Below are 12,855 nucleotides of genomic sequence, written 5' to 3' on the forward strand. Positions count from 1 at the left end.
TTCTATAGTGACTTTGCTTTTGTGAGCAAGGCCATATGCATAACCACGTAACATGAGTAAAAGCTTCATAATGTTCCTAAACAGGAATGTTTGAACTAAGTCATTAATACTTAACTGATCACGCTACTCTTGCTTTTAAATCTGCCATGTCATCTTACTTTTTCACTTACGATCTTACTTACAAAGAAGAAAGCATAGCAGGAGTGTTTTAAACAAGCTACGAAGCTCTTTATGCATTTGGTTATTCCATCTGGAGGGTAAAAGCAGGGCAACCAGTGAGACAGCACTCTGGGAATACAAAAACAAGAGAAACAATGGAAAGAGCTACAATTATGGTTCTAAAAGGAAGGTGCAGCTTCTGAGATCTTAGGATTTTAATTCAAGCACTGTATCTGTGGTAAAGGGAAGAAAAACTTTTCTCCAGAAGCTAAGAAAATAACTGGCATATGATAGACTTCTGGTAGTTCCAGCAAATGTGGGCTGTACTCCTTTGGGATGTGATTGATGCCATGTAGCCCTGTACTGCTCTGCATTTAGACAGTGTTCATTCTGAATCCCCGTGTTTCTCAGATCATATATTGTGCAGGCTTTTAAATACTTCCTGTATTTTCAGAAATTAATCATTTATGTTCCGAAATGATGCTGTTTCCCCAAGAAAAAAAAATATCTACCTGTTTATCTAAGACTCCATTTAGTAAATGAACAATAGAATGGTACTGCAATGGAAAAGTTGAATGTGATGGCTTGGTGTTGTTGCTTCAACTACTTCCAAGCCTGTCTTTTCTGTGGGGTTGTCCTAGTTGCCTTATAAGCTAGGAAACTTAGCTGATCTTTGGACTTTGGTTCATTCAAGGCTTGTTTTGACTTTGGTTCATTCAAGGCTTGCTTTTAAGATTTGATGCAGCTTGAGCTTATGATACTGAAAAAAGGAAACTCTTACTTATTTTTCTGTGCTGGTAAATATAAATTATGAATGTCAAAGCAAACAGCCCAGTGGTTGAATTAGAGTTCCACAACTAAAGAATAAGCAAAACTGAATGACAGTGACTAATGGAGCAATATACTCAGCTCATTTTTTTATGTTACCATCGGTCAGGTTTCACTATGATTCCTAGCTTGAATAAGAGAAGAAAAATGTAATACTGATCTTATATGATTATAAGTATGTACGTGTTGTTTACTTTAGCACTTAAGAGCACCTCTTACTCATAAGGAAAGTCACTGTAGGACAAGATATCTCGATTTTCTTGGTATATTTTTTCAAATACAACTTTTGTCTCATTTTAGTTTCAACCGGCACTCTTCCACCTCCGTCAGCTACCAGTCAAAGAAGAGGTATAAAAATGTGTTGTGCAGCTACTCTACTTTACAAGCACTTAACAAACCAATTTATTGCTGCTAGTAGGCATTTAGTGAAGTGTTAACATAAAAATGATCTCTTTCTTTTTCTGACAACTAATAGTTTTCAGAGCCAGCATTTAATTCGTTGCCTATCACATGCCATTGGCTGCTACAGATGAATTCAGTAAGGGTGCTTTCACTGCTTTTCGAGATGCCATTGCTTCCTTTTCCATTAAAGCATCTTTGATCCTTAGGACATCTTTTTCTTCTTTTTTTCTTTTCTCTTTCTTTTCTCTTCTCACCTCTCTTTTCTTTCTTTTCTTTTTCTTTCTTTTCTCTTTCTTTTTTCTTCTTCTTTCTTTTCTTTTCTTTCTCCTTTTCTTTCATTTTTTTCTTTCTCCTTTTTCCCGTCTATTTGAATCACATGCTATTTCCTTTTCTTCAGCAGAAATTCTGATAAATCTTTTAACTTCACTAAAACCCTTAATGATGTAGCATAACACTTTATTTCTCTTTGACAAGCCTTTTTATCTTCCTTACTCTATTTAATATGCATCATATTATGTAAAAGTTCAGTAGTTGACTTAATTTTGCCATGATTTTGGTACTATGAATATGGGAGGGGTGGGGGCGGGGTTTGTGTGTGTTGTTTTTGGTTTTTTCAACTTCATTTCCCTGAACATACAAGGAAATATAGCGGCATGGTATTACCTGCTATTAGCTTTGGGAAACATTTGTATTTCGAAAAACGATCTTTCTTTGTGACAGTCTAAATATCGCTAATCTGGTTCAGAACTTCTTTATGTATTTTGTGCATTAAGAGACCTTCAAATGAGTCTTTCTGCCAATGGACCTGCACATCTGGGAGTAGACTTTCCTGAGTGTATGTGTTTTCAGATTAAGGCTGTATGACACATGGTTTAAAATCTTTTAATCCACATTGTAAATATTGATCACTAAGCCTGTAAAGGTAAGTATGTTTTACTGATTTTCTGTCTAGTTTACCCTGAATAGTAGATTTTAAAACAGGGAAAAGTCTTGATAGTGTGTGTTTAGCCAAAGGCTGTATGTGAAGCCAGCGTACCTGAAGTGTAAATCTTCCTGCCTGTCCTACGGTAGGAGCAACGATCCTCTGCTCAGTGACCCCAAGTACAGTGTGTTCTTATGCACTACAGATAAGAAAGTATCAACAGGAAATAGATGGTGAGGATGGAAAGTAGAAAGTCTTACTGTGTTTAGAACAGCTTTGGCGGTTCAAAATCACAGCACAGTTCACAACAGAATTTACAGTGAATACAAACCCACTAAAATAGTTTAGCTTGGAGTTTATCTGCTTACTCATGGTATAGTGAACCCAAATCCAGCCCTAAGCCCTAGACTAAGTACAGAAATAATTACCTATAGTCATTGTAGCAACAGCAACGTTTCTAGGTCTAACTAAATAGGTAAAATAAATTAGCCTGAGGCATCAGTGCTATGCAAACCAGATCTATACTTTAAGCACTGTCAGAGTAGCAAAATGCTGTGTTGTGAGAACAGGTTTATTTTGTTCAAAATCAAAAGTTTACATTTGTCAGAATATTTTTAACCTGTACTGGAAGGAATTTTCTGGGTTTGCCATATGTAAAAATGATAACGTGTTCTCTCCAGATAGCATCTAATTCCACTGTTGAAGAAGGTACAAGTCAAGATGGACCAATGGTCTGGCAAAACAGAATGCTTCATTTCTCATGCTGACCAATGTTTTCCTAGAGACAAAGCCACTATGGAAATAACTTCTAAATTGTCAGCAAAAATGGATAGGGATCTTGTTCATGCACATAGTGAAAATGAAGGGGAAAAGAAAGTAAAACTATGTTTTCAGGGTGAATAACAATGATGTTCAATAGTGAATGGTTATTACTGCACACATCTCAGTATCTGTTGCTTCCCTTCCTTGTACTTCTTTATTTTGTTGCTTGCTTTGTATGTAATGCTCTGTTAGTGGTCTGTGAAGCAAAGTCATTACAAATAGAACCATCCTAAGTAACAGGCAAATAGAAGAGGCATATATTTCGATGTGTTACTATAATCAAACTGGGAATCACCATCCAAGTCATAAAATAGAGAAAAACTGTTTCTTGTTGATGTTTGGAATCCTGAGCAAATGCTTTTAATCTAGGAATGCAGAAATTGCATCATAATAATGCATTTCATTTGCTTTTGGGTTAGCTGAATCTGAACATTAGAAAAATTAACATAAAATGTGGTTTCAGCCTAAATAGGGAAAAGATAGTTTCAGAAGTTTATTAAAGGTCACTGTAATCTTTTTGAAATGAGTACAGTGCTTATAAACAGTAGTTAGCATTTGTAGTAGTAGTAATTGTGCTGAGCCAGTATCTTTTTAAGTCAGCAAGATATCCCTTATTGATTTATTTTAGACAAGAAAAGGCCTGTTTGTAGAGGGACAGAAAACCCAAACTCTGTATGCATATTCCTGAAGTCTGATCTATTGTTAAACTGACAGTTCCTTTAGTAAATTTGTCATATTCCTTCAGTAACCTATTTTCCGCAACAGCGAGAGCAACGTGGCATTATTTAAAAGCCTTATTCAGATAATTTTTCTTTCCAAAGAATTGTCCAAACCTTTCTGAGCAATGGTAAAGACTAATGAATCTCACTCACAGTATTCTCTCTGTAGTTCTCAAGGACCATTCCTCTTGGAGTGCTTTGGAAGCTGCCAGATCTGTTATTTCATAATCAGTAACTTTTGCTGTTTATAAAGTTGCTCATACCTTCATTTTGCTTTTAGAAACACAAGCCAGTCATATACACCAATGCCAGTTTCTGGAAGCTATGGTGAAAGTCCTGCTCCTTCTGCTACTTCAAAAATGAGAGTTGTTACTACTGCCAGCATAAAGCCCTCTGTCTACCAACCAGGTAAGGTGACTTCAAAGTACTGAAAGGATTCAGAAGAAATGCACATGCATTTCTTTCAGAAAAAGATAATGCAAAGAATGGACATTTTGTAGTAGGTCACACACAGATCAGGAAACATTTAAATACATCGAACCAAATGCTGCTAGTTGCTAATTTTGTTCAGACTATCTGAAGACAAAGGATTATGTTGTATTTGTATTCTGCTTTGGCATGAAAATGTGGAACAAATGGAGGAAAAATAAAAGCAAGGGATTTTTCAAAAGAAATACTCTTGGAAAATAACCCAGTACACCCAATTAGGGGCCCAATGACACTTCAGAATTGATAAAATACCTTAAGAATGCACAGCTCAGGAAGGAGATAAAATAAGTGAAGGTAGCTTGAGTAGGATATATTTGCAAAATAGATAAGGCTTATATTTGAAATAAAGAATGACCTATTAAAGCACTTCATAATGCTATGCTTCCATTTCCCATAGATCCAGTTACTGAATGAATATATTTGATTATTCATTCATGTGGAAAATATGTTCCTTGATGTTATTTAAATTCCCTTTGTATTAATGTGTTACAAAGGGAGTGAACTTCTAAAACCATTGATGACCAAAATGTGAACCTTCAAAATGAATAAATTAAATAAGGCAGCAATATAAGTCTCAATGCAGTTCTGTTTCAAATTAAGTTTGTTCTGATCTTAGCAAGAGAATTTAGAAGTTGATTTATATCTTGACAGTCAAGTAAATATGAAAAGGCCAAGAATTCTTAACAGTCTTAAACTCTGTATTCTGTCATGCTCTATCTCTAGATCTACTGAAATGAAACCAATGCAGAAATTTTGCTTGGACATAAAGACGACAGACAGATCAATTGATTGATCTTTATATTTGAGATATAAAGTTGGAAAAAGCCAGTTCAGAGCTATCATGGGCTGTTTAAGGGTCTCAAAGTAAATAAAGGTTTCAGCTTCTCCTCATTTGCTTTTGGTTAAGTGTGTCAGCATATACCATGTTCTCACTGAAGGCAAATGTTATTATTTTTATCTTGCAAAAGAAGGAAAGATGAAGACAGATGATTTATTTCCATAATCCAGAACAGAGCAAACTGTGACAAGTCAAAATATCTCCTAAATGCACCGATAGATACTAAGTCCCATGGTTATTTGAGGGAAGTATAAACTCCAGTTCTCAATATACCAACCTGCCACAGAAATAAATCTGTAGCTATATCCAATTAGGAGTTAAATCTGTTAAAGAAAAAGCTGGCTGTTGAATTAGACTCAGAATAAGAGGCAGAGCTTTTGTTATCTCCTGTAATGGACATCTTCTTTGTTTCTTATATTGCTGAGTTTGAGCCCCACTCCCTCCTAACAAAGATTTAAAATACAGAATATGGAAACTGTTTTGTCACTACATATACAACAAGCTTACTTCAACTGTATGTATTGTCTGCCTGCATGTGTAAAATTCTCATTCTGCAGGCACTGCAAGGATGTAATGGACTCCAGAGAACAGGAGAAAATTCAGAATAATATATAATGTGATATATTACAGAGACAAAATTAAAATGAAATTAAGTTTGGCAGAGAAAGAAGTAGTAAGTCTCCCTGTATTGTTTAGGAGTTTGAGATATCTGGCAAAGGATTCTGAAATACCTTTCTAATTGAACCCCAGAGTGACTTGGGTACAAAGGAGATTACAGACAGAGATTTTATTGAAGATGTTTGCGTTTCTTTTGGTAACTTTTTGAATTTTTATATATTTGATGTAGTAGCACTTCATACTGGTTGGGAATATGAGTTGGCCCTACAGCACAGTCCTAGTTCCAGTCCTGAGCAAACGGGAAATTGTCACTTAGGAAGAAATGGAGGAAACAGCATTTCCTGTCACAGATGGGAAAGATCAGCAGTACTTTGAAGCAAACCATCAAGACAGTTAGAAAACTTACTCACTCAACTTTGTCAATGCATATAAATTCTGTCCTGCAGTGTAAAATGCAATCTGAGAGGACCAGCTGTTCTCTGACTGTGACATACGGGACCACAAAATACATCTTTTCTTCCAATCTAAGTGCAACCTCAGGCTTTTGCAATAACTGCACTCTCACTTTAGCAAATAATTTCTTAGACTTCTATTTCTGTAAATCCACTGTGTGAAAAGGCCAAAATAGTAGAGATTACTATGAGAATTTGCAATGTAGAATTTAGAAAGGGAAGGTCTTTATGCTAGCCATCAGTGTCAATGGGAATGAAATTACCTGCTTCCCTTAAAAATGTGGCCCAGCAACTTGCAGGTTAAAACACCCACCAATAGCTTCATATATGCAATATCTAGAAACCTGAATGAATCACTGAGAGGGTTTACAAGACTATTTTAATCTGTCTCAGATTGAAAAAAATAATGGGGCTAAATCTTGTTTACTCAGAAACCAATCTCAAAATGAAACTGCATCATTGAATATCTGGCTCAGATGGAAGTAATCAGTAAGTGTACACTTTAAAGAGAAGAAAGAGGACTACTTTGTCTAACCTGACTCTGGTGGGAATTTTCTGCTGCTAAAAATCTTCCGATAGGGAAAGCAGAGAACTCCGAAATCCTTTCCCTTCTCTGTCCTGTGATTTTCTTAATTTTTAAAAGGAGTGTAGACTTCTTTTCTGAACAAAGCCCACTAGATGGCAGAAAATACTTGTGTATTCCTTTCTTGTAAGCTTTCCCAGACTAGAATAATGCTTTTATATATTCCAAGCAACTCAAATGCCAGTTTCATACTACGAAGTAACATGATACCTAGAAGTAAGAAAGCAGATCTTTCCTTTTAAATCCATAAGTCCAAATAGGACTACTCATGTATGTAAAAGTGCTCAAGTGTAAAGGCTTGATCCGCTCTTTCAGAAATTGGTAGAAAGGTTCCCACAGGTCTCAATGACCTTTTCACTGAATCCTAAGCACCTTCAATATTAAAGCAGCAGGTTACATACCATCTTTCATTTGACATTCTTCTGAGTAAGAATAGTGTCTTCTTATAAAGGAATAGTTGCATTACCTGCTTTGGCCATCTTCTACTATGTACTGGAACAGTATACAAGAAAATTTGGAGCTTCAAGGATGTGGCCACTAAGTGTAGAATAAGCGAAATCTATTGTGATTATGAATTACATTTGTTAATGGAAAATTATTATTAAGAATAACAATCATGTGTTCTACTAACAAAGCAAAAAAAGAGGAAATTTTTTTTCACAGTGCAAGCTAGTATCGAAGACTAAAGCATTTGCAACTATACGAATCTTTACTTTACTAAATTAATCTCTGGTAACACACCTTTTTTTCCTAGAGGGAAAATATCCATTGACCATAAATGAAGAGTTGATGGGGAGAATTCCAAATTCCCCAGCAGCAAGGAACTGGCTTGTTCCTAGGGCTGATAAAAGAGATCTCCTCTCTGCCATGCTCTGGGGATAACAATAGTCCCATTCTTTCTCTCCTACTTTAAGAGAGTCTGAGGGCTGAGAGAAACAAGGTGATAGAGGCTGGGTTACTGAATTATTTAAAGTGCTCATTTTTGAACAGTTCAGGGTCAGCTCATACGATACTGATATTTTGAGCATCTATTCTCGTATACTGAATCTTAGTACTTTTAACCAGCAAACAGCACCTTTTATCTGCTGCATGTCTATTGAAAATGAAATACATAAACATGCAAGGTGAATTTGTATGGCAGTAGCTACTAAAAGCCTATAAGCTTAGGGATATAGCTGTTGAATAATAAGATAATAATTCCCTCTTAGTAACAGTAGCTACAATCTCAAAATTGGTGAAATATTTCTAATACATTGCAATGACAGTATTTAAAATCAATATCCAGTTTGTTCACAGAGGAAAATATATTGTAATAAATCCAGCCTGTAAAAACAAATTGTAATGGCTGAAAAGAGAACTTGGACCAGTTGCGAACACCCAGCATTTGTCATTTTGCAATAATTCCCCTGGTATCTTCTTTCAGCAACTGGGAAAAAATGTTACTTGGCTGCTTTATTTTACTGTGGCAAGTGGAAAAGATGGATAAAGTAAAAAGAAATAGACAGTAGAGAGAATGAAAGACAAAGATCCTTCCACAGTGTTTATCCTTCAAAGGAGTCTAGATTAATCTGAACTCAGATAAATTATATGCTGTCTGCATTAGTTGGAATAAGCAAACTGGAAAAATCAAAATACTGACACTGAGAGATTAAGGAAGAAAAAGTGAAAAACCAAGAGGTTGTAAGATGAATTTACTAAAGACAACCATAGAAAAACAGATCCTAAAAATGGTATCTGGACTGCATTTGTTCCTCACTTCTGGAACTCTGGGTTTGAATATCTGACCATTTTGTTAGGCCCTCCGTGGGATACACTCTGTACTTTGCAAAACAAGAACTGGCTCTTGGGGGAGGGAGAATCCTTTCACAAAACGGAGTGAGCTAGAAGTCACCTTATTTAATTAGAGAGCCTCATAGGTGGGAGCCTTTTGAACTCACCAATTAGAGATGAAATATTGCCTTCTAATTTTACCTAGCTTAATACCGTAATTCATAAATAGCAACAGCCTCAGGATTTAAAGAGATTGCATATAAACTCTCTGTTCTGAAATCTTTAAACACTGTTTACCATTCCCAAGTGGAAAAAAAAAAAAAAAAAAAAAAAAAGCCTCAAGCTAAGGTGGGATACAGTTTTGTGAGGCAGAAACTTTGTTGATACTGTAGCATAAGAAAGTTTTACCAAGACGATGCATTAGATTCTGAACTCAATAAAAAGAAGAAAATCAAAGATCACTAGGATGATCACAATGGATTGATACATATGCAATTTAAGCACCTGCAGTTGCCAATGATCAATGTCTGTTATTCTCTGTGGCAGGGTGTGGGCTACGGGAGGAACGTTAAGTAGAACATAATCTTCACACCACATAATTATCCAGAAAGATCCATTCTCCCCCCATTCAGAACCCTCTTCTTGGTTGAAATCCCTTTCTACCTGCAAGCCCCTTTAATTGTAAATGCTGTACTTGGTCATCATTTTGTTGGCACTCAAATCCACTATGCAGAGTGTTTGCCTAGGCTGCAGAACTGACTTCTGTTCCCAAATCTGTGCTCTCTCATTTGGGCAAAACACTTCAACTCTCCAAGCTTCTGTTCCTCCTCACACAAACCAACAATAATTCACTTTGTTTTCCTTGCAAAGGAAAAACTGCTTTTAGTGCTCCTGTACTTGGCAAAGTGAGGCAGTTTCTCAGGCAGTGACTTCAGTCCTACACAATGCAAGATCTGACGTTTTGAAAAGAGCAGGGCAATGGGAAAACTTGTTGGTATGTGCAGGCTCTAGCTTCTGCTTATTTTTATGTGATAAAGCTCCACCCAAGATTAGAGCCTGGTGCATACAAACACAGAGGCAGTCTGCACTGAAGATTTTATGTGATAGGTTGGAAGAAAGGAAGTATAATATTTCTATTTTATACATGGGAAATGAGGCACAGAGATACTACGCTTTGCTTGAAGTTATACAGGAAGTCTGTGGCAGAGCCAAGAACTGAACTGAGATCAGTCGTAACCGCAAGTCTGGCCTTCCACTAAGTGCTGTTGGCATTGTCTTGCTGGTCATGTGAGCTGAACTGGCTCCCTCAGTATTGCTTCCAGTGCTCTCCGTCTCTGTGTTCCCTGTATGAGCCTGTTCTTCTTCAGACACCTAGGAGTAAAACCTACAAATGATAGATAACAGTGCCATCTGTGGAAAATGCTGCATTTTAATGAATATAATGAGACTAAAATTTAAGCATAACTTCTATTGAAAGTATGGGGAATTCCATCTATAATGTTATTACGTGATCTGGCCTTTCTGTTTTTAACCTGCCTTGAACGGATTATATCGCAGTCTTTAAAATTATCACAGAATTGCCATGTCTATTCCTACATGAAGAGTTGCCCTTGAAAATGGTCATCATAAAATCTGTAAAAGCCAGTAGGCAATGACTTCTGTAATGCATGTGGATTAAAAGTCAGTGATTGTACTGATAACTTTGGCTTCAGTCCAGAGTTAATCAGCAATAATGGGACAGGCCATAATTAAGTGTCATCTGAAGCTTTTAATTTTTGTGTGTCATGGAGTACCCTTTGGTAAGTGTTGCTGTTTCGCCATCAGAAGAAAAGACTTTAAAATACTTCTTGGTTTCTTTTGGGATACTTAAAACAGCACCAGCACCAGCGCATTCCTACACCCCTGCCAACACTGAGCCTGCAAGCCGCCCTCCGTGGGTAACAGATGACTCCTTTTCCCAGAAATTTGCACCTGGAAAAACCACCACCACTGTCACAAAGCACATCCTACCACGGGGTGCTCCAGTACCATCTCCTGCCTCAACTTCTGCCTACCCATCTCCAGTTTCAACTTCTTCCCAGGCTCCTGCAATAGCTCGGGGAACAGTTCAGAGGGCTGAGCGTTTCCCAGCCAGCAGCCGAACTCCTCTCTGTGGGCACTGTAACAGCATAATTCGGTAAGGTCATGAGGTTTTGAAGAGGGACGAAGCAGGGAAAAAATATCAGAGGGACTGGTTATTGTACATTAATATACAGTACCAGAGCCTACGACTCAGTTAAATTACCCAGGAGGGATGTCTGTTGTCTGCATCATTAATTTAACATTTCCAGAGCTCATTTTGCTATTGTGTGGTTCACTTTTTATCACTGCAAAGTTATACATGCTAATTGTTTGTTTCTTGGATGCTGTGGTAAATCACTGTTTGTTTTTTAAACAAGTTTCTGGTCCTAAGGTACCCCTTGAAGGAGGTACATAGAGCCTCATTGGGAGAGTTGGGGGGTGGAGGGGAGGATTATGGAGAGAAAAGGAACGAGACATCATTTTGGAACAGCAGCCAAATGTAATTGTTGCTTTTGTGTCTGGCGAAAGATAATGCCTACACTCTATTACCAGTGATTCATAGCATGCCTCTCCCTTCTCCTCTCCCAATTCATTCTGCTGGACCAGTGCCCATTGTTACCCTGTGGACTGCTAACCAACTTTAAGTAATCCATGTATAATGACAGTCTCCCCCACTAAAGGAGCTGGTTTGGTGACGTGGAACTGCTGATTATTGCCCTTTATATATTCTGAAATAGATAGACTCCAGTAATAATCACTATATCTAATTACAATCAAGAGTAAATCACCAAGATGAATTTAATGTGTATTCCATATAATCAAACAGCAAGTCATCATCTGATAATCTGACATTTCTAGAACATGCCACATGCAGTGTGCTCTCAGATGAAAAAAGGCAGGGACTTCAGGAGCTATTGTGAGGTGTGGGTGTGTAGGTTTGGAAATTTGCCTGCTTTTTCATGTATTCAAATAGTAGCATTATCTTCTGTGTTACAACCCTTGGCCTTTTCCTGCTGTCTTTGCAAAGACCACTTATAGCTGTGCAGATATGAAAACAACTGATGATTTTTCCAACAGTTGTCTGTAAATCCAATGTATAAGACTGAATAACAATGAAATATTTTAACCAACTGGCAAAGTGTTTGAGTAGTGTGCTTGAAAAAGACCATTTCTGTTCAAGCTTCTGGATCTTATTTCAATAGGTACCTTCACGGTTCAAGCAGAATGCTTGTTATACGTGTATGCAGTGTCTAACAAAGTGGGTTTGTAATCAGGGTCAATCAATCTTTTTGCAATACAAATAAGACAACTATGATTGTTTACAGGGGTCCTTTCCTGGTAGCCATGGGTCGCTCTTGGCACCCAGAAGAATTCAATTGTGCTTACTGCAAGACATCCTTGGCTGATATGTGCTTTGTGGAAGAGCAGAATAGTGTGTACTGTGAGCGCTGTTATGAACAGTTCTTTGCACCAACCTGTGCCAGATGCCACACTAAGATCATGGGGGTAAGAGAACAAGCTTAACCCTTTCTCCAGCTGCATGGTTCATGGAAATAGTGAAATAGTTTAGACTGTAAGCAATGAATTTAAATATTTAATTATTTTCCCTTTTTATATAATAATGTCCCAGCCCATTGATTATTTCAGAATAAGAAACATATTATTTTATAGTAATTTTTATCTAGCTGAAATATTGGATGTTTCTGTACCTTATTCAATTCATAGACAGCACATGTAATCCAATTACCATCTCACTGAGTGCAAAGTAAGTAACACTTTCTGGATAGTTCTTCGCTATCCGATACACACACTGTTACTTTTATCTGTCTTTTCCTTATGTTCATAGTAAGAGACTTGAACTGGAGTTTTCTATCTTACACAGGACCTAGCCTAAATTTCAATGGAGAAATCAGTGATCTTGGGAAGAGGCCCATTGCTCTTGCTGTACCTCTCTGGTAGCTAGCAACACAGCTGCCAAGAGGAATTCTGCTGACTTCTTATAGTTAATACAGGCAAAAATAGAGGCCACTTCTGTCTTAATGTACTCGTGCTTAGGTACAAGTAAATTTGCTCTACTTAAACCTAAGATGGTGATGAGGTTGGAATACCATAAAATAATTTTAGCAGTGTATTTATCCATACAGTGATAATGAATATATGACATGATACTCTTAAATGAGGAAGCAAGGAGT

The 12,855-nt window shown here is 37.1% G+C and overlaps 1 protein-coding gene and 1 long non-coding RNA gene across 16 annotated transcripts in view; one reads left to right on the forward strand and one right to left on the reverse strand.

Moving 5' to 3' along the window:
• Positions 1-12,855, forward strand: part of LDB3 (LIM domain binding 3) — a 127,303-nt gene that overhangs the window by 106,083 nt on the left and 8,365 nt on the right. For 9 of the 12 annotated variants that reach the window (XM_040607169.1, XM_040607178.1, XM_040607179.1 and 6 more), the window contains 4 exons: positions 1,288-1,335; positions 4,133-4,260; positions 10,478-10,778; positions 11,989-12,169. In XM_040607169.1, the coding sequence (XP_040463103.1) occupies positions 1,288-1,335; positions 4,133-4,260; positions 10,478-10,778; positions 11,989-12,169 (658 nt within the window). The remainder of the gene's footprint in view (positions 1-1,287; positions 1,336-4,132; positions 4,261-10,477; positions 10,779-11,988; positions 12,170-12,855) is intronic. The other 3 variants (XM_040607177.1, XM_040607180.1, XM_040607175.1) reach the window with 2 other exon arrangements.
• LOC121094048 overlaps positions 1-12,855 on the reverse strand; it is a 66,622-nt gene that overhangs the window by 34,849 nt on the left and 18,918 nt on the right. For 3 of the 4 annotated variants that reach the window (XR_005829726.1, XR_005829725.1, XR_005829724.1), the window contains exon 1: positions 183-1,300. The exons of the other annotated variant lie outside the window; for it this stretch is intronic. This is a non-coding gene — a long non-coding RNA (uncharacterized LOC121094048). Of the gene's footprint in view, positions 1-182; positions 1,301-12,855 lie in introns of those variants that run through there. 4 annotated transcript variants of the gene reach the window in all.

The sequence above is a fragment of the Falco naumanni genome, chromosome 9 (assembly GCF_017639655.2).
Source record: "Falco naumanni isolate bFalNau1 chromosome 9, bFalNau1.pat, whole genome shotgun sequence".
In the NCBI taxonomy this organism is placed as follows: Eukaryota; Metazoa; Chordata; class Aves; order Falconiformes; family Falconidae; genus Falco; species Falco naumanni.